General features: G+C 45.5%; 1 protein-coding gene across 6 annotated transcripts in view; it reads left to right on the plus strand.

Moving 5' to 3' along the window:
* auts2a (activator of transcription and developmental regulator AUTS2 a) overlaps window positions 1-27,225 on the plus strand; it is a 335,293-nt gene that overhangs the window by 214,396 nt on the left and 93,672 nt on the right. For all 6 annotated transcript variants that reach the window (XM_005740357.1, XM_005740356.1, XM_005740354.2 and 3 more), the window contains one exon: window positions 5,935-5,964. In XM_005740357.1, the coding sequence (XP_005740414.1) occupies window positions 5,935-5,964 (30 nt within the window). The remainder of the gene's footprint in view (window positions 1-5,934; window positions 5,965-27,225) is intronic.

Here is a 27,225-nt window from a genome sequence, read left to right on the forward strand (position 1 = left end):
ACTGTACAGTATTTTTGCGGCGTAGCCTTCTTCAGTGCAGTCACTACATGTGCTCTGACACCAGGGTGGTTCGGTGATGCTCAGGGCTTCACTGATTCTAAGAACATCTGCCTGCTCAGCCTCATGTGCTCAGCTGCGGGTCCACTTCTTCATCTGGGAAATTCTTCTTCTTGTGTGCGTGACCAGATTGCTGTAACGAGGATGCCAAATCATATCACTATTAATGTCGAGCATGAGGGGGGTAATTAAAATGCACACCGAGCGGACTCATCTCGTGGGAGTCGCCATAACCACGCAAACAATGCAATTTGATGTATGTAATTATCTCAGAACCCTTCTATTAATCTTTGATTAATTCAGCATCTGCTTTGAGCCTCGGTCCTCTGTTGGCTTATATAAACAGAGCCGGGCTGAACGAAGGTCCGTGTAGGGCTGCGTTTTGGGCTTTTATCACATAACCCTGAATGCTGTGCAGAGCCTGGAGAAACGCGCTGATATGACTTAAAAAACGTTGAGACGCTGAGAACGTGGCACCTCTGTTCCTTCTTCCTACCCCGGTCCTTTTGTCAGGTGGTGTTGTGAGCGTGTTTGGTGGGTGGATGGGACTGATTAAGCATCACTTCAGCCCCGCGGTGCCTCCTCTCCAGTAGAGTTAAATGTCCTACCTTCCTCCACACTAAAAAGGGAAGTAATATACACATGTAGCGCTTGTACGCCTTCAGAGGAAATCTTATCATCCAGGCAGCCGTCTCAGTCCGATTTGACATTATTGGTGATCAGGATGTAAAGGAAAAGAGATCTAACGACGAGGAAATGATAAGAATTTGATATTTTAAAACGAGAGAGAGTCGTCAGATGTTGAAAATTCTCTCAGATATTCTTTCCATACATTTGGGAACGGCCCAGATAAATAAAAAATAAAAAGACTGTGGTGCTGAATATTGAAAGCAAAGATCAGAGGCTGTAATGTTGTTGTTACTTTGTGGAAAGCTTCATTTTTCTGGCCTCCCTCCTTCCTTTATCTCGTCTGTCCTCCTGACTACAAACTGGAGTTTGCGGTCGCACTGAATATCTTCTGGATGAAGTTTTACATTTGAAGGGAAATTGCGTTCAGATGTTGGCCTGCTGCATTTGGCCAGCGTTGCACATGTGGATCAGACCTGCTTATATTAGTCCAGACAGAAATCTGGTCCTCCCTGACGAAGTATTCTTGGCTCCTAGAAGAAGAACTTTCCTTATGTGACTGTATAGACGGTCTGAAACACTCAGGCTGTGCCTGTGATTTCTTTTGGGACTTTCCTTTCCCGTCGTACGTTCATGTAGCAGTTTGGCATCAAGCAGATGCTGCAGAAACAATTTCGTCGCCACAGAACGCGGCTTCTTTAAATGAGCCGTCCCAGCGAGGCGAGTTTTATTAATCTTTCTTCCACTCCCTGAACTTATAGGTGTCCTTTATAGGCAACCTGTAATAACTAATGTGCGTCGGGCGGCTAAAGTAAAGTAATCCCAGAGTTTATCTGAGGTTCACGTGGGTGTGAAGTCCCTTGAGCACGATGCGGGTCCGGATGCGTCTATGTTGCGTCCTTTCGGGGCTCATTACTGTGAGTCAGTCTGTTGTGTAACATTGGATATCACGGAGGAAACGTGGCTTTTCACAGATGTTCATCAAAACTGAATCAGCTTTCTGTGAGCAAAGTGTTCTTGTCAACCTTGATCATTTTGTGTTTATTTAAAAGCTGAAAATTTAACTACGTCAGTTTGTTTTTTGCCTTTTTTTTAAGTCTCGTTTTCTAGTTTTGTTTGCCAAAGTAGCTGCTGTGTAGCAAAACCTGAGCTCATCAGTCGCCTCTAGCTCATCTCTGTTTGTTGTTCCTCAATTCACAGCGGCGGGACTGGCAGACTTAGTAATGTGTGGGTGCAAAAGCAAAAGGGAGTAAGAGAAAGAGAGATAAATATGGGAGGTGTGAGTGGGGGATTGGAGAATATGCATGGCACAGATCCGCATTTTACCATCCCGGTCTTTCTCTATTCCCAGTGAATAATGTGGCACAGCCCCTACCCAGCAGTAGGCCAGGCACGCCGCCATATCAAGCTGCGGTGGAGGATGAGGTGTCCAGCTTGCCGAGTCTGGGCTCAGACGCATTCTAGCCCCAGAAGTCATCCCACCCCCATCCCCGACCTGCAGAGAAGAGCACTGGGCTCCAAGATGGCAATCAAGGCTTGATTTGCCAACACATTTCCAATGATTAAAATGTAATTAGCACAAGCGAGCACCTCCTCCCCAGCTAATTTCCACGCACGCTGTGACAGGCAGGCGGTCTGAGGCATCCAGGCCCCAGCAGCAGATGGAGGAGGATGCACCGGGAAGGGAGAAAACCATTTTGCCATGTGACTGTTTGCATCACAAAACCATCAGGACATGCAGCTATATCAGGAAGGAGCCGCTAGGAGGAGGGATTGAGGAGCCCTCGACGACAGCACATCACATTGGCAGTGTCAGAGCTGACCCTGGCAATGGCTGCCATCCTTCACGCGGTCTTTCCAGCTCCCAGGCTTGCAGGCAGGTTGGCGTCCTCCCTGGGCTTTAACCCCTTCAGCGCTGCTGCAGGACATCCAGTGTCGGTTTGATAAACAGGCACCTTCCTCTGTGCACTAGTGTGCTTTAATGAAGACCATATCAATGATAATTAATTCCAAGGGCACGGGCAGAGGTTAATACTGATGGCAGTTTTTCAAGCATAACCCGAGGCTAACTTCACGCAGAGAGCGCGCTGTTCAACTTGCAGCAACATAGACAGCCAATCAGGAATTACAAGAACATGCTAAACACACTCTGCTGGACCTTTATTGTTGTCATGTTATTTTTTTCTTGATTGCTCCAACATCTGTTAGTATTTGTGGACCAGTGGATATCCAGAAGGTTATGCTGGAAAAGAGATCATGGCATACTTGCTTTGCACGCAAACATGTGTGATGTGGTTACCTCTTCAGTGCAGACTTTTTCGCTGTGGGTAGCTCTGGCAGGAGACGTTGCCGTGCCCTGCTGTTACAGACGATAGCACGGCTGCGTCGTTTAGCATTCGGCCCGTGGCTCCTTCTGTTCCCCTTCTACTGGGCCAGTATTGCTCTCAGCTGGAGAGGATTTAGGACAAGAATAATTTACTTCTACTTTCAGACCAATATAAACAAAAGGCTCGATGCTTGGACAGAGTGTAGGGAAATTTGTAAGAGCACTCAGCCAAGAGAGAGGCCCGGGTGAGAGCAGAGCGGCAATCAGAAGTGGTCCGGATACAGGCCAACATCAACAGCTCTTAGAGCTGAAGCTAATGTTTGACATTCCTGCGTTACTTAAACTAAACACTGGGGTCTAGCTGTACAGTATAATGCAGGTCCTGTGTAAATGGCACCGGGCCTGGTAGACTATCACTTTCCTTTGCCAGCCCCCTCCCAGGACTAATGGTTTCCTTACTGTACATTACTGTTGCTTTAAATAAGACTTTCTACCTCGGCCTGTCAGTGATCTCAGTGGCACCACTTTTGTTGTTTTTTCTCTGTTCGGTACAATAGATTCGTTTTAAACGGCTGACACATGTCTTTTCAGTCGCCGCGGCGTCCCAGGATTGCTCTAAAGTGTTTTTGACGTGGTTAATCATAGCTGCGGGTTTTTGTTTTTTTCATGCTCGCATGTCAGCAGCTGTTGTATCACACAGAGCTGTAGCTCGTGCTGACCTGTAAAAACAATGCTCAGTCTTAATGATGAGGTGTACCGATGTTTCCTGACACTTCCAGCTGTGAAGTGCAGACCTCGGCTCCTGATCAGGCACTCAGACTTTTCCCCACCTCGGGTTGTGCATGAAGCGAAACATTCGTTCACTATGATCACTTCTCAGTGAGTGACAGCTCTGCCTCAAACCTGTTTTTTATCCTTCTCGAGATATTATTATTTACTACTTCCTGCCCGAGCTCGAACACAGAGTTCACGGGAGCTTTGGCGTCGTGGACGTTCAGATCGCCTGCTCTCGGCTGTCAGGCCTGATCTCAGGCTTTTTTACTTTGCTCATTATAAAGGCATTTCCATTTTATTAAGTTTTCCACCTTTTCCACCCCCCACCCTTTGTCGCTTTGGGAAATTTGCATACCTCTATTCCTAGGGGGGGGAAAGTAATGACAGCAATTTCTTTTCTTTTCTCTCCCCCACTAGCCGTGTGAGTGCTTCGTTTAGCGGCACCTGCGAAAGCGACAGGCTCGGGGATGAGAAGTGAAAGAGAGCAGTTGATTAAATCATCATCAAGTCGCAGCACAGAAAGTCAATTCTGCTTGCCGTCTACAATGATATCCCTTTATCTTAAAGTAATGAGCTATGGCACTTTTGCATCGGGTAATACGATGAGTTCCATTAGCATGTTCCATTTGCTTCACAAGCAAGGGCAAGTCATTCCAGCCGGCTTCTATCTTGGCAATCAAAGCAATTGGCTGCACAGCCGAGGAGCGGGGGAAGCAGGGAGAGCAAAATAAGAACAAAAAGGGAACACGGGGAAGAAAGGCTAGACTCCTTTTTTTCGTGGATCACAACACAATGCAGAAAACTGAAATTATGTCAATTATTTGAACCCCTCGCTTGCTTGCGTCGTGCACAGAGAAGCGGCTAATGAGTGCTCGGTCGCGTCGCTGTTGCTACATTCTCAAAAGCCTGAACGCCGTTGATCTCGTCTGCGGCGTCAGTCTGTGTGGGAGGCCACGAGAGAGCGATGCAGGCAGACACGCCCATTTACTCAGGAGCTGGAAGAGATGCATAAATGCACGCAGTTTGGAGCTTTTAATATTACACAGACACCCGCGCGTGATCGTGATCTGCCGTCGTCTGTCGTTATCTTTATTTGTTATCAGGGCTCCTGCGCGCTGTCTTAAAACGGGGTTGGAATGTATGGCGGAGAAGGAGTGAGAGCGAAATGGAGCAGGGAACGTCTGAGGAGTGTTTGCCCAGTGCGTTTATTGCCTCTGCATAATTTATGAGCTGCTGGAGCTGACCATCATGGCAGTGTGCCGCAGGCAGCCCCTTGGGCTGTGCGGGACAGGCCTGTAAATTGGATGCTATGCTCCTGCTGAGCTCGCAAGCCCCCTTTTTACCATCCAGCCCGAGAAGCAGATCAGCCACAAACCCAGCCAGCTACCTTTGAGCTCTGCAGGGCCCAGATCAGCAAAAAAAAAAAAACAACAAAAGGAAAGAAAAAAAGAAAACGCCCTCCGGCCCCCAACCCCGGGGCCCGCAAACAACCCCCCCCCTTCACTCCTGCCATACTTTAATCGTCACCCACCAACCCCTCCTCGCGCTCCTGCCCACACGCTGTACCAGCCCCTGCCCGTATTCCCCCCCAGTGCCTTTTTCATTACTGACTCCAGTGCTTCCCTGCACCTCAGCCATATGCACAACTACGAGGGCCGCCATTCACCCAGCATCACGCTAATTAGTTGATAAAGAATTAAGTGGACCTTGAAATTGAAATTGGAACAAAAAATTGAAATCTAGCCCCCTTTTTCCTCCCACCATTACCAAGTTCCCTTCCTCCTCGTGTCAATCTGCCATCCCCAGCCTGAAGCAGCAACAACATCATGCTATTAGAATTCCAGTGGCGATTAGAGTTCGGAGATTCCAGCTCTGTCTGAATTTTACATGGTGCCCAGTGTTAACAAGGGCACGGGCGCCCATGAGAAATTCACTTTATTTCACATTCTGCTGCTTGGATCAGCTAATGAACTGATCTGATGATATCCAGGTCCAGAATACAAGTTATGTGATAAATTTGTCATTAAAAAGTTGATAAGATGAATGAGATTATGGTGACCACACGCACTGGGATTGAATGCAAACTGTTTAAAACACACAAACTGGACATCTTATTCCTAATTTGAGCTTTCTCTTTCCTTCTCTCGCAGTGCGACACTGAGAGTGACCAGGACGACAAGGTAAGACTTTCACATTGGGCTGAATGTGCTTGGATCCCTTCGAGCGTCTTTTATCAGTGTTTTAAAAAGATCCAAATGTTACTTTAAGACTGAGAATTAAATGTAATTAGAATTAAACATCCTGTTAATAAGTATGACAAAACCTTAATTAGTTGCGCATTAATTATGAATGACTTAATGATGTGCAAAATCTAAATTGAACTGTTCTGGCTTTTTAGGATTTCAATGACATTTAAATGAGACTGCTCCGGCAGCCAGGCTTTCTGTTACTTAAAGCACAGACGAGCGTGTCTGCAGCGCGGCGTCTATTTCTGTATCTATCCATCCACCTATATGCTGGTGTCTGCCCGTCTGTTTCTGTGACGCGCTCTTTTTGCTCCTGCATTTGTCTTCACTGTAGTTTGGTTCTGTAATCCCAGCAAAACCACCTCCTGCCAGGATCTACAGCGTCTTCCTGTGTTGGAGCTTCATTGCGTCAGTTTTGGCACTTTTGTTGCAGTTACATTGTTACAGCAGCAACGAAACACACAGCAGTGATTAGCAGCAAACAGGCTCTACAGATTTAACAAAGTCCGGAAGTGTTTCAGGGGAAAAGCCAAAATAATGGGAGTTATGTGAATATCACAGGTTATAGAACATAAGTCATGGGCCATGGTGGGAAAGCTGATGATGCTGAGTTGTGTACAACCTCAGTTTTTCTTAAATGTATTCATTTGCTTTAATTATTTTTTACTTTAGTGGTTTTTGGGTTAAATTAAACTGACTGTACTGGGAAAATACACAATTACAAGGTTGCAAAAACTATAAACTGTAGTGCTAAATGACTCCAGATGCAGGAATAGCAACTTTTCATATACATTTTTTCTCCTGGGAGAAAAAGTGATTAAGCTTTGGTGTTCTCGTGTCCTAGAGCAAGTACTGGGCACCCTGTAATTTCAGAGAAGAAAAGAAATCATAACAGATGTTGGCAAACGTTTAAAGCTTACACAAGTAAAGAAGCTAATGTGCCCGTTCATGGCTGTAAGTAAGAATATAGTGGCGTTGTTTTGAGGTCAATGATGTCCATCAGATCAGTTACACGTGGAGTTCTTGGCCCCGTTCAAAGAGGTGCTGCGAGCTTCTTAACCTATTTTGCAAACAAACGCTGAAAAGCAGCTTTTCAACATTCAGAGAGAAGAAGAAGAAGAAGCCTAAAAGGAGTCATCATCAGTGTCAGAACCTGAGGAATCAAATGAACGGCATCCAGAGGTTTGTATGGTTGAAGTGACTTTGTACCCAGACACCATAGACATGATATGAGTTTATGAGTATGTGGTTGGAAAGAGATTCAGATCTGATTCAATGGTAGAGCTTCTGCTCTTTGTGTGAGGTCTGAAAGCTAAAGGTGACTGAGCGGGAGGACATTTTTGTTGGTTAGAAGGTAAAGGACCTCCGAGGCTCATGGAAATGCATCATCCTCTCAGCTGTGTAAGGGGCGGGTACGAGAGGCTCGCGCTCTGTCTTTAAAATGTCCCCGAGGTGAGCTCGAGTCACACCGATTACTTTTGGAGCGCTCGAGGAGCCACGATCGAATCCTCAAACGAGACGCTGGACATCGTTGCGTAAACGTGCATCGCCCGTGCAGCGTTCTTGTTTTTCTTTCATGTGGTGATGCAATGATGAGGATGGTCACGGTTGGGTAAAATAAAAGCACCTGTAAGCGTTTAAACGTTTGTTGCTATCCTGGTTGTAAAGCACTTTAAAATCCAGGTCTCAGTTTGAGCGTCCTTTAGATTGTAAAAGCAGCCATATTAGCCACTGAATTCTAACCAGAGAGCTAGATGTGCTCTAATGATTTAGTAATGCCATTTGCTTGTAGTGTTTAGACTCTGCAGCAAATTGAGTCATTACTCAGTGTTGTCGATTTAAATTGCTCTTGTCTCGGTGGCAATTCCTTCTTGTTTCAGGAAGAGAGCGAGAGCACGGTAATCCCCCCAGTGACTGTATTAATTCACCCTGGCTCACGTTACGCTCCTGATGAACAGCACCGACTACACCTTCCTGTCATTGATTAATTGTGTGTTAAAGTAACAGAGGAGTGAATTAGTAAACGGGGACCCCTATGACAGGGCTGACTCACGCGTTCTTCTTCAACGTAAGGAGTAATTGGAGCTCCCACTCAACGGCCCTCCTTAGTCCACGTCACCTGCCACTATCTGCTCCTGCCAGGAGCCGCGCACGCTACGCCCAGTGCCGCTGCTGTCATTTGCATTCTGTGAGCGGGGCGCTCTCCTTTGCAACGCCGCGGCAGAGCAGAGTCATTTTAATGGGTCAAATGTATTCAGATGAGGACAAACGTGGCTTATTTCGTTTCCCTTCAAAAGCAGGAAATGGAAAAAGTGTTCCCAGGAGAAATCATGTTCTGCCTGGCGTAGAAGGCCTCTGCCGTGGAGCTGCCGGGCTCTGATAAGAGACAGCTCTCCGTGTGCACGCGATCCCGTGTCGCTGTGCGAGTGTGTCTCTGCGTGTGCTGGAAACTGTCAGAGCATTTGCTCATTACAAAGTGACCCGTAGGACGGGGCCTTCTGCAGCGTGACATGTTAATGGCATGCTGGGAGACAGGTAGGAGGACGCCTATCAGCAGTCACTCGCCGCACAACACTGGTATTATTAGCCCTGTATTCGTACTGTTAGCATCTCTTTCCCAGCAGCCAGCGTGCATGAAACTGTATCTCCAGAGGGCAGTTTTTGGGGGGCTGAAACTATGCGTGGGGGGAAGTGAGCCGTTCTTCCTGAATAACGATCTTGTTTACCGTCTGTCATGGCTCAGCTCCTCCTTTGCTCCAAGGTGCAGAATCGAGGTGTCCGAACAGGATCAGGCGGTCACACGGGCCTGGACTCGTGCAGAACAGCTCATTTCCACTTCGCTGAGCTCTGTAGCATCAGGTATCGCTCATCCTCCAAAGGTCCATAAGCAGTGAAGTCTTTTAGGAGCCTCTGACAGGTCCACACACTTTAAATATATTAATAATAATGTGGATTTTTTATCAGTGTAAGTGCAGCCTGCCTCATTTATTTTCAAACGGAAACATTCCCTCAACGTTTAATCTAGCAGTGGTAGATTTCTCCACCTCGTCTTGGATCTTTGTAATATAGTCGAGAGGCTCCGGCTCTGTCTGGACTCACGAATGCTTAAGTGATTTTTTTCCTTCTTCCTAAGTGGCACCTTGAAACTGCCCGTCAAACATTTTCGCACCGATGTGCGCTAATGCTCAAGTGCTCCTGTTCCCCAATCATGCACTTAGGCCCTCAGCGAAGACAATGAGTCTATACTGTAATCTGCACAACTTTATCACCGCGCAGCTTTTATTCCTCTTGCCTCCGGCCTTTTTTATAGACCACACCTTCCTAAGTGTTATTTACTCGCTCTATCAGTAGCCACAAGCTGTAAATGCCATTCTGAAAATGTTCTGCGTCTTATTAACGGCCGCGCAGCAGAGTGCTGTAATTCGCTGTGCTTTGCTCTTATTGGAGGCAAGGGATCCAAGCAGGAACCTGTTTGTCCTTGACATAAAATAAAGATCTGAACCAGTAATATATTTGCTGTTTCTCCTCCTTTATTGTTTTGCTGTGTTTGCCCTCGGGCAATTATAGCAGAAGAGTCGTGTTTCTCAATCACTCAGCAGCACTGTACATAAAACCGTTTTATATCTTCCATCCCCCCACACAGCCTCACCCCAAACCCTTCCTCTTCCGCCGCAGTGGGAAGGATGAGTAATAAAAAGGAGAGAGCAACTTGTCAGCGTTAAAAGATTATGTGTTTTGCCCCCTCCAAAGGAAGAGAGTAGTGTTTACAGGCTTGAGTGGGTGCTCGCTAGGCCGAGGCTGAGGCTGATTGCACTAGAGTACCCTGTCAGCCAGTGATTTGTCATGTACTTTATCATCCTTGTCACTCTGCAGAGCGTTGTCATAGGTAACATTCCCGCCTGCCCCCTCCCCGCTCTGTGCTTTGTACCCAGTCAGTGTAGGAAATTTGTATTTACTTTGGGGGAGTGTAATTTGTTCCTCATGGATAATATGACCCTTAGCGGAGCCGGATCACGGGTTAGTTGAAGTGATATTTTCCGGTAATGGTAGTCGTACATCATGGCTGTCAGGCCGGGTTAGGAGGCGAGCACATTACAGCTCCATTTTAGCACTGCAGGCATCTGGGATTATTTTCCATAACCAAGTATGACATGACTGCTCTGCGGAGTGCATTAAATTTTTACTAGCTTTTTTCCCTCCCCCGGCAACTTCTGTGGCTTTTCCCCCCGCTCTGGGTCTCGGGGCTGCCACGGTGATGGATACCCTCCAAGTCCCAGCAGCACTGGCCAAGGTTAGCGGGTGTCACAGACCTACACCGCTCCCCTCCATCCAATAACCGGCAAATCCCTGCTCCCACCGAGGGGTGCGCACCGCCCACCGCTCTGTGTTGCAGCAAACCGAGGGCCTCCGCTCACCGCCGCAAAAGCACAATAGGATTATTCTGCTTTTACACTTCAGTTATCAAGTTTGTGTGAATGTGCAAATACAAGTTTAGCAGTTTTCACCAAAAGGAGCAGCAACAAAAGACAGACGGAGGTTTGGACAGCATCCTTGAGCGGATCGTGTTTGCGCGCGGCGGCTGCTCTCCAGAGCTTCTGATGGCTTTTCTGTTCTTTGCTCCGCTAATTTTGATTCCGCTCTCCTTGGCAGCAAGGTCAGCAGTGTAAATGCCACCTCTTGCCATTGACAAATGGTCACCCCCCTGTCTGATAATCACTGAGGTCTCAGAGGTGGACGAGCAGGCGGAGCTCATTAGGGCGCCACAGATGAGAAATTAATGTGGAGATTCCAGGCCTGGCAGAAAGCCGCAATGATGGGCCTCGGGTGGGGGGGTGGAGGAGGTGGCGGTGTGTGTTGGGGGCTGGATGGATGGACCCTGTCTAATGGATGACCAGGTCAGCAGGCAGCATCACTCCCTAGACACACATACGCACACGCCGTCCCACCCGCTACCTCCCCTCCTCTTAGCGCCTGTCACCTCACCCACCCCGCCCACAGCTACAGTTCCGATGGACTTTACACTCCACGATTTAGCGTCGCTATGCACGTGCTAAACGTGCTAAACATTTCTTTTGTCGACATGTTTTTCCTGCTGTGTAATGTCCCTCTCACCTTATTTTCTGTAACACATTTTTGTAAATGAGACAAATGTAGAACGTAGAGAAACGAGCCGGCGCTAATGTTATTAATGGAGCACAGCCAGTGAGACTTACAGAGCTGTGATAGTGAACTGAGAGTCAGCAGTATGGCTAGCCTCTGGGGTTCGCCCCCCCTTCATTCTCCTTTACAGTCACTGTGACCCATTTACAGTAGCTCCACATCCTCCTCGTTGTCCCAGCAGGTAAATCCTCATTCTGTCACAGCGTCATCTCCTGCTAGCATTCACAGCCTCTGAGGTGGACAGGATCAGCACGTCATTAATGTTGGGATCTGTGAAAGCCAATTTTTACATCATTGTAAGTGTGTAGCTTTGCAACCTTTAGAGTCAGAGCACAGAGTACGAGCTGGAAATGTTTTTCGTTTGTCAGAAGCTTTTAAAGTCCACAATTCAAAGTAGTTCCCCTGAAAGCTTCCAGCTTATTCAGGAGAAAAATGATCTAAACCTACGTGGCTGCATCGCCGTTGCCTTTTCGATTGCCTCCCGATGCTTTGTGATTGCTAATAGTGTGTCGGTTTTGGTGTCGAAACACAGAACTGTAGATGGTTTGACTCTTACCTTGAGATGCGATATTATACAAGCCCTAATGTGTGTTACACTTGCCTCTAGAGTGCTCAACCTCCCCATTCATTTATGGCCAACAATAAAATGTAATAATGCACACGTTTGAATAGGACAAGGTTGCCAAGTCCTTGAAATTGAATGGGGGAAAAACAGTCACAGCAGTGAATCATGTTTCTAAGGCAATGATTCAATTCCCAGTGCAAGCTGAGAACACAGGGGATGGAAAATAATTCTATCAGCAACAAAAACCATAAATATGCTGTTTGACTGAGATGTTTACTCCTGTGGAAAGAAAAAGCCATTTCCATCTTTCCTGACCTGGAAAAGAAAAATCTCTCAGGCAAATTGTGTCCATATATCAAAGACTTTATGAGATTGTCCTCATACAAAGAGGCTTTAGAGTGGAAACACAACCCCAGTTAAAGAAATATCAAGTCCAGTCTATATTTAAGGATAAGCATAATGAGGCGCTTATTTCCCACTGTTTCGCTTTTGCACACATGATATAACAGAGAGATTCTTTATCAGCAGAGTAGAGAAGGCGTATTATTCTTGGTAAATGATTGAACTGCTTTTATAACCATCTGTTAAACCCCTCATTAGCTCTCCCCATATTTCTAATAGTTGCACTAATGTTGTTTAAGCAGCGTTATTAAAACTGGCCTGAGCTCCGAGTTAAAAATAGCCAAACACGTCGAGTCAAACTCAATTACATACATTTTTAACATCATTGACCTTCCCAATTACGAACCTGCTCCATATGGTGCCGTTTATCAGCTGCCGCGATGCTAACAAAACAGAGGGCAGCTAGGCAGAAGCGTGCGCGGTGCTGCGCATGCAGAACCTTCTGGGTCGTGTTGGGCTGGACGATCAAGAGCAAGCAGTGCCCCGACTCCTCAGGTGTCTGTGCTCATCTCTATTTATGAGGCAGTGTTGCCAGTTACCGTGTTTAATAAAACATGGAGCAAGACCTTGGGTTCAAACCAGCGTCTCTGGAAACAGGCTGCTTATGAGGAAAAAAAATCGGTTGTTATGCAGGAAATCAGTTTTTCTCACATTCGCTCTTCATCCCTCACTGTCTCCCTGTGAGAGCGGCTTCTCCAGCACACCAAGGTTAAACTTCCTCAGCGCACTGGGTGAATGTCAGTCAAAGTCTGGCTCACCTGCACGTAAGCCCCCCCCCCCAACAACTGGGCCGGTGACTCCCCCCCTCTGCCCCGTTATTGCCCTTTTGTCAAGCCGGTGATTTCTGCAGAATTGACTGGCTGTGTGCGCTGTGCACATCAGGATCAGCTCACAGGAAGTGGAATCTTCCCGGCTATGTAAGGCAGGCGGGTTGTCATATGTCAAGTCCTGTGATATTTGTACCAAATGAACAAGGCTGCAGATTAAAACCACCGTTTTACTGTTATCTGCTTAATAAATCAGTAACAGTTGTTAGCTCGGTGTCCAGCGGTGCTTTTAACTGTGCAGGAGATGTTTTCTAGAATCACCTTCAGTGCTGCTGTCACGGCGGGGTGCGATGATGAGGTGGACCCAGAAGCAGACACGGTGGAGACAAAACTAAGGCTACGTTCACTCTGCAGGTCTTGATGCTCAATTCAGATTTTTTTGTCTGCTCGTTCACACTACAAATAAAACGCGACAGCAAACGCGCTCTAGTGTGAACGCTCAAAGCGGCCGCGTGCACAAAAGAAGACGTCACACACAACACGCTCTGTTTAGACCCAGAGCAAACAGTAAGTTTGACTGATGGCCTTATTAATATAAAGACTTCGGACTTTACGTTTCCCAATTTTTGCTTTAAGTTATTTTGTTATTTACATAATAATGTAAATAACCTAATAATGATCCTTATTGCTGTTTTAGAGGAGCGCTGCTTCATAGGATAGCTGCAGATTTCTGTCAGAATCTGCAGATTATACAGGACAAATAAAATGTTCACGTTGTCTTCCCAACAGTTTCACCGGATGGCCAGGAAGCGTTCGCGATGTCTTCTCCGGCGCTGATAATCAGCGTCTGTCTTGTGTCGGTGACGTAAAAGACGGATTTAATGCGACCTGACCATCAAACAGCAGCTTTCGAAAACATCGGATATGTATCGGATTCAGCACCACATACGAAAGTGACCCAGATCAGATTTGAAAATATCGGATTTGTGCCGTTCACACTGTCACACCATGAGCGGATAGATGGTCGCAGAGGGTCAAAAAAATCTGATTTGATGCGCTTTCGCCTGCAGTGTGAACGTAGCCTAAGTTTCAAAAATAAGACTAATAACACAAATAAATAAAACAAGGCTCAACTATGAACTAAACTATGACTTTTTAAACTACGACCCTAACGAGGGAAACAAGGCGGTACGTAGGCAGACGCCGTGACGCTGAGGACTTAAATACACACGTGATGTAAGCATGAGGACACAGCTGACTGGAGTGAAACATAATGACAACACAGGCGAGAGTAACGCTAAATACAACGAGCAAAGAATACCAGACTCTTTCAAAATAAAACAGGAAGCATAATAAGACGCAGACATGAAACATGACAGGTGGACACACTGAACAACAAGGGGAACCTACCACGGGCATAATACATAACTCAGAACGCACAGAGTAACCTAAACTAAACCCGTAACTCAAAGCAACCTGATAAGCCTCCGTACAATATGCCTACAAATACAATAACCTCAAAATGCTGGATCGCACACCCAGCCCGTGACAACTGTACAGCGATATTTAGTCTGGCTAGCATCTTTCGAGTAGCCGCATTTGTAGTCATGGACTTGAGATTATTATACACCACAGAAATGCCTGTATTGCAAATCTCCCAAGCAAACAGCTGCTGTAGAGGGCCATAACTCTAATATCCTGCTGTGTATTTCACCACAGGGAGTGAGTCACTACAGAAGTAGATCCTTAATGAGGGAAATAGAAAGCAAGCCTGTCATAATGACAGCGACGTCCCAGCATGCATGGCGGCAGCCACAAACAATCTTAATGACACGAGGGGCTCTGAAGAGAGGCTGTATGCTGTCGGCTCCTGGGCTCGGCCCGGCTCCCTAACCCCTCCCACATCCTTTGCTTTAAACCGCCACCACCGCATTGCTTGTTAGAGGCAGTGTAATTAGGTGGCTGAGCTTGTTGCGAGTAGCCCAGGTCACAGAGGCATGTCCAACCCTTGTCCTGATTGCTCCTCGGGGAATTATTGACAAAACACAAGGAACATTGCATGTTGGGCTCTAATTATGTGTACAAGACATAGATGGCCCCGGGGAAATTAAATGAAATTCCCCAGCTTGATGGGTCCTCCACACTCATGGGATCCATTCTGTTTCTTATTAAGCTCAGCCATTGTCTGCTTTTATGAGGCAGCTATGTGGAGCTCGGCACCAGCTAAATGCTTTTAAGTGTCTCTCTCTTCACAGTGGCAATACATCAATGACTCACGGTGGAAAATTGCCTGTCGATTTTGATCTACGCCGAAGAGCATGAGCAATAAACCGGCAAATATATTTAACTAATGCTCGCTAATATCGTAAATGTAGGGTGTGAATTGGAGCACCTGCGTGGTGTTTCATTGTGTAATCAGATTCTTTTCGCTGCAGCTTTGTGTGGACACATCCAAACACCTCTAATTCCTGTGCTCCAGATACTGGACAGGAATTGATAGTCTCCTGCTTGTGCAAATGAAGTGATAAGGGGGTCTCACCCAGATTACACAAGGCCTAAGTGGCACAGAGAAAGCTTATGGAGATGAATGAATTCATGAGGCTGCCTGACAGATTCTTAAGAAGCTATGTAATAAGGGATAAATCAAACAGCTACCATTTTGCCTCTGAATGATTTCAAATTAACGGGAGATGGCAGACCTCCCAGGGGTGTTTGAGCTTGGCTATAGAACTGTGGCTGACCCCCCTCTGTTTTTCTCTATCATTAAAACACCCTAATGACTGATGTAAAGAAAAGAGTTTGCATACGCTGTAAATAAACAATCCCTCTTGAGTCAGCGCAGCAGGACGTTAGTGGTCTTTGACTGTGGGGCAGAGGTCCGATCATTCTCACCAGCATTCATAGTTCACTGTATGATGTTATAAGATGAAGCATCATTTGGATCTTGTTATCTCTTATGGTTAGAAAGTGATAAATTGACTGCACTTGTATATAATGCTTTGAGAGTCGTGTAAACACGTGTAGTCCACATATTTTTAAGAATTGCACCCGTGTGGCAGTGCAGGATTTCAAAATAAAATTAGCAGGTCCAACTAAATATAACTCTAATCAAAAAGTAACTTCCAAAAACTTAAACAACCAAAGTGGACACAACTCGCAAACTGAGCTAAGGGTCACTTTTATAGTGGTTTGGCCAAACCATTGACACACAATAGGGGGGAACAAAAACAAACACCAGTACTAAGCACAGATAACATGCGTAAACCGAAAACACCCCTGTTCCTGATAAGCACATGTTAGTGCTGCTGAGCAGGCATGTTGTTGTCTTTCGCCCAGACAGGAAACAGCCGCACCAGGTAACTCAGAGAGAAACTTGGTTAATATGACACAAAACATTTTTAGAAAAACCACACAATGCTACGATGCACACGCCTCATAATATCAGTAAATGATTAATGAATTCTATCAGTGAAGCAACTGCAAACCAAACCAAGTGAATAATGTGTGGCTGATGACATCACAAGCGTCTTACTCGGGAGCAGGGATCAAACCGCCAACCCACTCTTCCACCTGAGTCACTAGCACAGTCAATAACAGTAACAGACCAAAGATTTGACACCGTTCAGACGTAACACTGTGACCTCCTGCCTAATATTGTGTTGGCCCCATGTTTGCTACCAAAACAGCCCCGATCCATCGAGGCCTGGACTCCACGAGACCCCTGAAGCTGTGCTGTGGTGTCTGACACAAAGATGTTAGCAACAGATCCTTCAAGTTTTGAGGGGGGGCCTCCACAGATCCCACAGACGCTTGACCGGGTTGATATCCAGGAAATTTGGAGCCCAAGTCAACACCTGAAACTCATCGTTGAGCTCGTGAAAGGGCGTACATGAGGGGTCTCCAACTCCAGGCCTCGAGGGCCGGTGTCCTGCAGGTTTTAGATGTGTCCTTGATCCAACACAGCTGATTTAAATGGCTAAATTAGCTCCTCAACATGTCCTGAGGTTCTCCAGAGGCCTGGTAACGAACTAATCGTGTGACTCAGGTGAGCTGACCAACAGTTATATCTAAAACCTGCAGGACACCGGCCCTCGAGGCCTGGAGATGGAGACCCCTGGTGTACATGGTCTGCAGTAATGATTGGGTATGTGTCAGAGTAACATCCCAGCACTGCCTCTGCTCGCTTACCTTCTTCCCATAGCAAATCCTGGTGTTAGATGTGCCCCAGGTAAGCGATGCACACATACCTGGCCATCCATGTGATATAAAATATATATAAAAGAAAATGTCCCTCATCAGAGCGGGCCACCTTCTTTCATTGCTCCACGGTCTGGTTCTGATGCTCATGTGTAAATATTTGGTGCATCTGCCGCCCATGAAGCTGTCGCACTTTTGATCGATAACTGGGAGAACTGCAGATTTGGAGATGCTCTGACCCATAGAAATTTGTCACATTTGCTCCAATCCTTACACTTTTTGCTGCTTCTAACACATCAAATTTCAGGACAAAATGTTCGCTGGCTTCCTAACACAGTCACAGGTGCCACGACGAAGACATAATCAGTGTTTTTCACTTCACCCATCAGTGGACATATTGTTGTGCCTGATCTGTCCCTACATGTCCAGTCTGTTATTACAGGGTTCTATACATGGCCTCAGCCAGCAGCATATATGTAGGTCAGATCTTCCTGTGAAATTCCCACTGTGACCACACGGCATCGATTGCTCTTATGAAGGTCTGTAAGAGCAAACACCAAAGCTTCGGAAAAAACCAGGTCTTACAGGAAAATGTCAGGTCACCTCATTGATACGACCCACATCGCAACAGCTCTCAGGTCAATCAAGCACGGGTCAGCCCTGTATTAGCCCATTCCTCCCAGTCCCACATCCCTGTGGCTACGCAGGCAGCTAGCTGGCTAGTACAACGAGCGCACGCGCACTCGAAATGTTACCGAGACCAGCATTCATAGAATAATTGGCAGAAGATGCAGATGCGCTGCAATCCGAGGCCAGAGAAAAGAATGTGATGTGTTCCGAATGGCAAGTGGAGGTGAGTCATCCTGACACTGCTGGCCCTAATGATATTTCTGCTTGGCAATGCTCCACAGCCAGGGGAGGGAGACGGGATGTCAGCGTGCAAACTAATGTCTGGATGGCATTTGCTGTTAGCTGTCATGTGTCGGCTTGAGTTATGTGCTTTAGCATCTACAGTTGCAGCCCAGACACCAATTTCATGATGTTAATCAGCGCCGGGCCGTGTCTACCCTCGCTTTCCTAAATCCGCCCCCGCGTCCTCATACATAGAAACATGTCACCAGAGTCCACAAAGCACATGCTCGCAAGCGAGCTCGCATGTCAGCCATGAAGTCGTAGGCATGCAGTTCTAAATAACTAAAAGACGTGCCCTTTGGGTGGTGAGATAGCTCATTACCTATGAGCGACCTTCCATCTGCACTCATGGCTGCTCTGGGAGCCATTATGATTATGATGGAAATCTCACAAGCCATTACTGGGAGACAGCGCAGGGCTCACTGCAGACACACTAATGGACTCATTTGTAATTGGGAGAGAGGGAAATGACTGTGAGCTAGCAGTGGCTTTGTTTGATGGAGTATGGGGGAGCGCATTCTAGATGTGACAAATGAAATGGGTTAGTTGTATGTGAACTAAACTCTCGTTTCCTGGATCACTGCATACATGTGCACGCTTCTAAACATCGCCGTCCTCCGTTTCCTGCCTCGACTTCCAGGAGTCTGGTCATATTATCCTTTGATGAAGGTGGAGCAGAGCTGAGAGTTTAAGGATGATGACGTGCAGGAGCAGTTATTGAAGAATCCGTTTCTTACAGATGATGGTGGTGTTGAAACTGGCTGGTTGGGGATCGCTGGGTCTTTGTAGATCTTGAGATTTAATGGTAAAACACTTACTCCTCAGTAGGGCTGGGCCATATCATACCGTTCACAGTATCGTTGACCAACACAGTATAATGTTGGTCAACGATAAGAAAATGAAATATGGCGATAGAATATGGGTAAAACGTGCATGCGCAGTGCCTTTGTTTACATACGCACATGGCGGCGACACAGAATAAGAAGGGCGAAAGCGGATCATTGAATGAAACGATGAACCTGAACTGGTTTGTAAAAATGCTGCAGCTTCACTGGTGTGGAACTGGTTTAGCTTTCGTCCGTCAGATACACAACAAAGCACTATTTTTGGTAGCACATGCTAGCGGGCCGTCGTTATTACCGAGTTTGAAAAATACGGCGCACTTAAAATCAATCCTTTGATTTCTCTGAAAGTCGACAGAGCCCCTTATAACCCCGTGTGCCTTATGTATGAACTCTGGTCGTGTTTACTGACCTCGAAACGATTTCATGTGCACGGCGCTCGAAAATCTGTCAGATGTTTCAGTACGACTTTGCTGAGCTACGAAGCCGCACCGCTTGATGGATTGTCGGAGCGTTACGGCTATCGTAGGCTGTCAGCGAGGAATTTGCATTTTCTCTGTTAAATGTTTATATAACTTTAATGCAGATAAAAAACAGCTGCTTGTTTAAGTGAAAATACATTGTTTTTTGGTTCTTTTTGCACTAATAAAGTTGAGGAGTTGTAAAGTATTTTGTCTCGTGTCAATTATATCGTCAGTTATATCGTTATCGCAAATTTTCAAATGTATATCGTGATAAATATTTTTGGTCATATCGCCCTGCTCTACCCTCAGCACGTTGTGCATTTATGACTAAAGGACAGGAGGAGCACAGGAGTGGGTTCACCTATGAGATTAATGTGCTTGTCGTGGTGTTTTTCTGGTATTTGCCTGTTTTGGTAATTATTCTGCGAGCAAACGTGACGGTTACACTACATTATGTTCTTCAACCCATAACTCGCAACTTTTTCACATTTGATTCCAGCAGCATCGGGAAAGTTGTTGCTGATTATTTCCTATTCTCTTTATTTTTTTAATTAGTTGAAATTCCTCGTTTTGTTTTTTATTTTCTCCCCTTGCATTGTCCACACGACGTTGCTCTGCAGATTAGTTGTGATTTGCTTGTTATCCCCCCAAATCCCAGGGGATTAGGATAGCCATAAGTGCCATTGTGGCAAAACATAAGCTCTGCATGTGTTTAGAACAATAAACGTTTTAAAAACTGAGGAAATGACTCTTTTAGGAAATGAAAAAAGTTTTGGGCAAGTAGCATGGAGTAATGACGATTTAAGCCAAATATGTTCAGAAAAAGCCACATTTTATTCTTTATTTCATTCCAAATACAAGGAATGACTAAAATAACATGAAACATGTCAAATAATGCAGTAAATGTATTAATGTTATAACCCAAGAAGTTTTTGATAAGTATAATATGACCTGTAGGCCTGTGAGATGGACTGGAACACCTCTGTTATGATAAGATGCTGTTATGGTGTTGGTGGTATTTGAACCCACAGCTCTTTGCTGGTGAGCCAACATATCAAACTGGTTTTATGATGGCGGGAGCCAGATTGCTGATTCAGCACGTTTTCATAGAAGCCATGATTTACTTAGCAGTGACACCATCTTGTTGTTTAATGATGTTGTATTCAGGTGAACAAGTGCGCTTCTGCAGAATGCATTAAGTTCTGCATGGCGGGTTGTTAGTCCATGTCCTACATCTTAAACCAACAGGACATTTCACTGCGTGTTTATACGAGGGAGCCCCCCCAGCAGGAGCCTGACGGCTGCAAATCAGGGAGAGATGGGAGGAGGTTATGTGGGGGGAGGGTAGCTAATAAGATTGCCCCGACCTGTGTGATTTATAGATTCATTTGTGTGCTTGTTTAGAAACCTGATCTGCATTATTCATGTCGAGAGAGGAGCAGTACTGAGGACATTAGCTGGTTAACCTCTGCTTAGGTTAGGCCACATTATTTTAATAGCCATTGCGGGGGCAGGCCTCTCAACCCCGCTCTCAGAGCGAGCGAGGGGGAAGAGGAAGGAGGACCGGGGAGGAAGAGCAAAGCACAGCTCATTTATTCCAACCACGGGAACAGGTGGGACCGTGGCATTATTATTCAATTACATCTGTTAACGGTAAACAATGCACAGCGCTTTAATGCTCACAAGAGAAGGATAATTGGTAACCGAATGCCGAGTGACTTTTTACTGCTGCGCATTTTGTTTTTATCCACTGCACGCCACCTCTCATGCATGTCAAGTCACAGCGTTTTCTGCACATGTAATTACTTTCATCTCTATAATAATTATGCCATGTAGCCATGAAATATATTGCACCAGCTCTGACACAAAGCCACATTTGTCATCATCTCTGCAGATTGATGTGTCACTTATTAATGGCACGTCTCCTCACATGGATCCGATCCAGGAAAAACATGAAGCACAAACCTCAGCAGGGCAGCTCAGTCTCTGGGCAGTATTCACTGAATATATTGCTGTTACCCCTAATATTAAAATAACCTGTTACTGTAATGTACATAACAAAATCAGTCCCCATATATCATCCTCATCTTTGACAGTACTCACCAACAGGCTCAAAAACACAAATCCACTGCAAACGGGACCTGGGAGCAATCTGCTTATTTGCACACTAATAATTACTGAACGTCTAAATTCTACTAGATTTGCACATTTTTCATCTTCGTCCTGTCTCGTCTACAATAATTTTACCGAAATATAGCACATTATTTATCTGTAAATCCTAGTTTTATATCTAATGGACATATATATTTTATATACTTACAAATGCACTACGGGGGGCTTGGGGTGAAACAGCGTTTCGGTACGCTGTGTATTGACAATAAAGCTCTTGAATCTTAAATGGATATATGCTGCCCGGACAAACATTTGCATTTGGAAACTGTATAATATTATTATCACTTTAACATTTAAACCAGTCTACTGACCTTAAGTGAGAGGTCAAAGGTCAAATGTGACATGATATTTTGTATCTTTACACAGGACTTTCTGTATGTTTACAACAGAATCGTAGGTTCCTACAAGGCTTTTAAGTCAAAGACCTCGTGGATATTAGGAAACTTGGATTGTTACCATGACCATGATTACAGTCAAAGCTTTTGGAGCTGTTGTGTTTAAGTAAGTAAGTAAAGTTTATTTATTAAGCGCTTTTCATAGACAGGTAGTCACAAAGCGCTGCACACAGAGATAGAATGAGAAAGAATCATAGAACGATGAAACTCGCAAACATGGCAGAGGTAAAAAACAAAAAACCCAACAAAAACAAATGAAACTTCAACATCAGAGGATCGATTTCATTTGAATTTGACTTTCTGGGTCACTGGTTTTACTTACAACAAAGTTTAGTCAGAAGTTCAAGTCATATTTTGGAGTTTGTAACATGATAAAGGAAAAGTCTGTTGATTTTGTTTTAGCTACTCCACAGGTTTCCAAAGACTCGCACTGGCTTCATAAAAAGGATCAACTGCTCACAGTATCACAGATGCAGTTGAAATCAGGGCTCTGCTGTATATACCTACACACCTTTAAATAAAACTCACAATTTTTCATGAATGGCTTTTTCATCAAAGCAGTTCTGATTCAAATCAAAACAAATGTGCTTTTCCCTCATACACAAGTTCATTACTAAGACTCCAAACGTATCGTGATCTCTTAACTGTGACAAAAGCCACCTCAGTTTAAGTGAGGACGAGATGTAATAAATTTCCTCCCACCTTCCCGGTGTGGATGATCCACCCCTTTCTGTTCTTTCTCCCCCCTCTCCCCCCTCTCTGGAGAGAATACCATCATGCATAAAGAAAGAGAGCGGCAGCAGCATAAGTCTGTGGCAGAGGATGCGGCGCTGACAGGCCGAGCTTATCGTCTCCGCAGCTCTTCACTACAAGCGTGATTACCGCTGACAGCTCCGACTGCTGATAAAAGCGGGAACATTAAAGAAAACAGAAGAGCCGCACAGTCGACGCACCAGTGTTTCTTCTCATCAAGCCCCCCCCGCCCCACCATCCCAACCACCACCTCCACGAGCGGCTCCTTCTATTCCTCTTTTTTCCCAGTACCCAACGCCAGGGTGTCAGAGCTGTCGAGAGCGGGAAGTGACATCACAAGAATTCGCCAGCAGTCTCGAGGCTCATCATGTCAGCGGCAGCCTGTCTTGTGTCAGGCTTCCCCCAGGCAAGCTGTGATCCAGCCCTCGTCTCGGCACATCAAGACTCCTCGCCGAGGAGGGGAGGGAAGAAGGGAGAGAAAAAATTAACAGAATGTTTTTCCATCTTGTTAACTGACAGCATCGTTTGTTAGAGCGCTGTCTCAGCAAGCGCAGTGTGTAGAAGGCTTTCAGATTGGCAGAGGGAAGAATTGGCAAGTGGAAGCATGGTGAATTATTGAGTTTGGATGAGGTGTCAGAGCTACCGCATTGCTTTGCGTGGGTTTTCCAGAAAGCATCTGAGGTGTGATAGGAGAACAAGCGTGGGGGAGTGCTTGATTAAAAAGCTGTGAAGAACACGGGGCATCGTTTTCTTGGGCTGGTCCGACTATTTGTGTTTGTATGTCTGTATATGTGTGCATACTGTATATAATTACTTTGAACATCCAAAAGAAAATGGTACAAAAGCTGTCCCTCGTTTCTTCCAGAACTACTTTGTGCTTTGCCAGAGTGAGTCGGTGCTTCACGAGTCATGGAAAATCTGCTCCGTCTCCGGGGTAAATCTCCATCTCGCAGATCTGGCCCTCCGTCAGCTCATTTGGACAGAGAGAGGACTGCCTCGGCAAAGAATGCTTTTGATTCTCTTTTCATTTATTTGAACTGATCTGCTGTGATTAAGAGCTCCGTGTCTCATTATTCTGTTTTGGAGAGGAACGGGGCACTGCCTTTTGCCAAAATATTTGAATGATTAGGGCCCAGGCACGAGCTATGCCAAAGCGACGGGAAGCATTCACTCTGCTTATTAGATTCACTTAAATGCTGTTGTAAATCATCGCTGCCAGTGCACGCTGCCAGGCCCGGGCTTTACTTCGAGAAGCTTCCACTGCCAACGCATGTGCGCAGTGCAGAGCCACTAGAGGCAGCTGAGGCTGCTGGTCTGTGCTGCTGTTTGTTTTAGCTCGGCCTATTAATGCTGCAAAACGGTTGTTTGACCACTTTTGGATGCGTTTCCCAGATGAAAATGCAATTAATCCAGCAGCTGCAAGACAGGTTGAGTTTGAAGAAGCTGAGCAGCTGGAAGCGGTTTCTGCGTCTGAGATGAGGAATGAGCATCTCAGCTTTAAGGTGCAGGAACCTTTATTAATACCACGATGCCATTTTATCAGTTCGGTTCGGTGCGAGTGTCGCAGATCGTTGCCACGCGTGATTATGGCCCTGAGACTGAGCCAGTGTGATTAGTACTAGAGTTAAACCTGAGTGTTCTTCTATTGTTCTGTCAATTTCAAGATTGCAGAGTGAGAGGAAAAGAGGGAAAAATGGCAGCTTGCTGAGCACTCAAGGAAAAATACCGGCTTTGGACTTTGAAACTACCGCTGGAAGCTCAATCATGCCTTCCATTTTGGCACATTGTCAAGAAGCAAATGCAACAAATCAGAACATATTGTTCCTCGGGGGGCATAATAAGAGCCTTTGAACCGTGAGCTTCCCCGCTCTGCTTTTGCCCTCTTAGTGACAAACTGACTCCATCAGTTTGTTATTCATATTACCCAAGTCAGTCAGTCTCCGCCATCTGCGCTGATACGGCCTCCGTGTTTGTCATCCGGTCACTTCCTTCACAAAATAACATGTCATCAGTCTGTCTGCTGGAGTAAAGGTCAGTGTGCCGGGATGGCAGAAACACGAGTGGGATTTCCTCCATCCTAAATGGCCTATAAACACTCACCACCTGCTTTGACTCCAGTGCAGCTTGGTTTTCAATAAATGCCGCGGTACAAAAAAGGACAGATGAGGATCGTGAGGTGTGACTGGAACAGGGGAGGGTGGGGGAAAGGAAAAGGAGAGAAAGGAACAGGCAATTTAGCAGTGGCTGTGACTCGGGAGGAGAGGGGAGAGATGTATGGCGCCCAGCCAGCAGAGCAGTGGAAAACAGTGGTCCAGACTAATGATCCACAGCGTGATCGTTATGGCCCCCACAGAAAGGATGGGCACAAGGCATGGTTCCCTGGAAATCAATTCCCAGAAGGCACATGAGTACTAGTTGTAAATCATAGCGCTATGGAAGGCACCGGCAATGAGAGCAAAAGAAGGCCGTGGAAGAGGAGAAGGGTAGAGGGCGGAACCTTCTTCGGGTGGGTGGGTGGAGCGAGAAGGGAGAGCTCTTTCCATCATAAACCCGAAAGCAAAATTACTCCCCAGCCCTGCCCCTCCTTCCCAGAAAAGCAAAACCAATGATGTGGCTGTTCCAGCCTCTTGCCCCTCGGCCACCCCAACACTTGATGGCTTCATTGCAGGTTGAGATTTAGAAAAATCTTCTCAAATTGATTTATATCGCACAGAAGACCCCCATCAATCCTAATAGGAAAGTAATGAAATTGTTGGGTGTTGAGGGGAGAAGCGTGTGCATGTGTATGAGAACATGTGTTTTGTCAGTGGTAGTGGAGGCGATTGGGGGGGTTCAGTTTATGGTGAAACATCACGATAAAGAAGGCAGCGATAAAAGGGAATCCAAAGATGACACATGCAGCAGCTCTGAGATAACAGAAGCGTGGTTCAGTACCTTCAGCCTGCAGCTCCTCGAGGCTGTCTTGAAGATGTCGTGTGGATGATAGATGCAAGTTCAATTGGTGCACATGTCTGATTTTGCACCTTTGCAAACTATTTTCTGTAAATTCCAGCTACAGCGTCATCGTCGTGTTCGGATGAATTATCCTGCTGCTCGACATCACTGAGTCGTTTGCCTTAATCTAGAAAACGGATCACCGAGAGGAAGTTGGGCAAGAAATATCACCAGTAAGACTCTCAGATGGTTACTGTGGTACTGTACACATGGTAGACAGAGTGATTTCTGGAAAGGTTTTGCAGTAGTTTCTGGAACACAGTTTTTTGTGCAATTAAATAAATGAAATGTTAGTCTTATATATAAATGTTTATGTAAAGCTCATATTATGTGCTCCATCTGACGTTGGTTTTTATGCTCATTGTTTACTTTGGGAAGGAAACATTATATCAACTGAAAGAAAAGACTACCGGTGCACACACAGGTAACTGATGGAGGCATCTGCATTAAACATTTGACTGAAACATGTTCAAAATCTAAAATGCGTGATATTTGTAAGTATCATATCATGAAAAAACATCAAAACCAGATGGAAAAGGCTTAAGATTGCTCTCCTAACAACGGTGTCATTTCCAGATAACTGGGCGGTCTCACCTGAAAGAAAGACCTTCACACATTTGGGAACATATCAGCAGATTACCACATAGGCCATAATTGATAAACTGTCCATGTATTCGACATTTAAACTATCACCTTCTTGCTTGGAGACACAGTAAAAGCTAATGTGGATTTTTTTAATTAAAAAATGTTTGTGCTGAAGGTTTGGTAATTCAGTCCTTCAAAACCTTTGTGACTGTGAACAACAAATGTGTTACTGATGTGCTTCCATGACCCTGTAGTGTTTCAGAAACACTGGTTGTTAAATAAAGGACACAACCCATGTATATGCATTATTTAGGGGAAAAAATAGCGCCCCTTAGACTCAACATTAATCAGCCTACAAATGAATCTTGCTTATGAGCTATAGTTCCTGCAGCTTTTCATTCTGTGCTGGAGCTGCATAAGTTTCAGCAATAACAAATGATGCTATCCCACATTTCTCTTTCTTTTTTTTGGTCTCCCACCGTTGTTCTCGTCACTTCATTATGCAGGCAGTCTGACGCTATTTGACAGAATGTGCTATCTGCAGCCCCCAGCTGCAGTCACCCTCTCACTATCATTGCATCGCTGGCAGCTTAACCCCACTGCTGCCTGCCACAGTAAAGCACAGAGGAAATGATGATACTGCTGTCTAAATAGAGACTGGGAGGAAGGAAATACAGAGCACCTATGTGGATGCTGCTACTTTGCTATCACAATTATGTCATGCTTTTAGCAAAGGTGTCTTAGATCCATATTATTGCATGTAAAAAGGTCCGATTTAATTTAAAACAGTTTTGCCCTCCACTTCAGATTATTTGTGCATGCAACTTGTATTGACAAGACCCTAAAAACAGCAACTTGAGCGCTGTAATTGATTTCTAGGAAGAGAAGCAGAATCAGCAAAATGTAAAATCCTGATTCTGACATGGATATGAAAACTGTTAGACATGCATCCTTTAGCCATACTGTATAAAACTGATTTTAGGGCTG

The sequence above is a fragment of the Pundamilia nyererei genome, unplaced genomic scaffold (assembly GCF_000239375.1).
Source record: "Pundamilia nyererei isolate P.nyererei 1_Seehausen unplaced genomic scaffold, PunNye1.0 scaffold00099, whole genome shotgun sequence".
In the NCBI taxonomy this organism is placed as follows: domain Eukaryota; kingdom Metazoa; phylum Chordata; class Actinopteri; order Cichliformes; family Cichlidae; genus Pundamilia; species Pundamilia nyererei.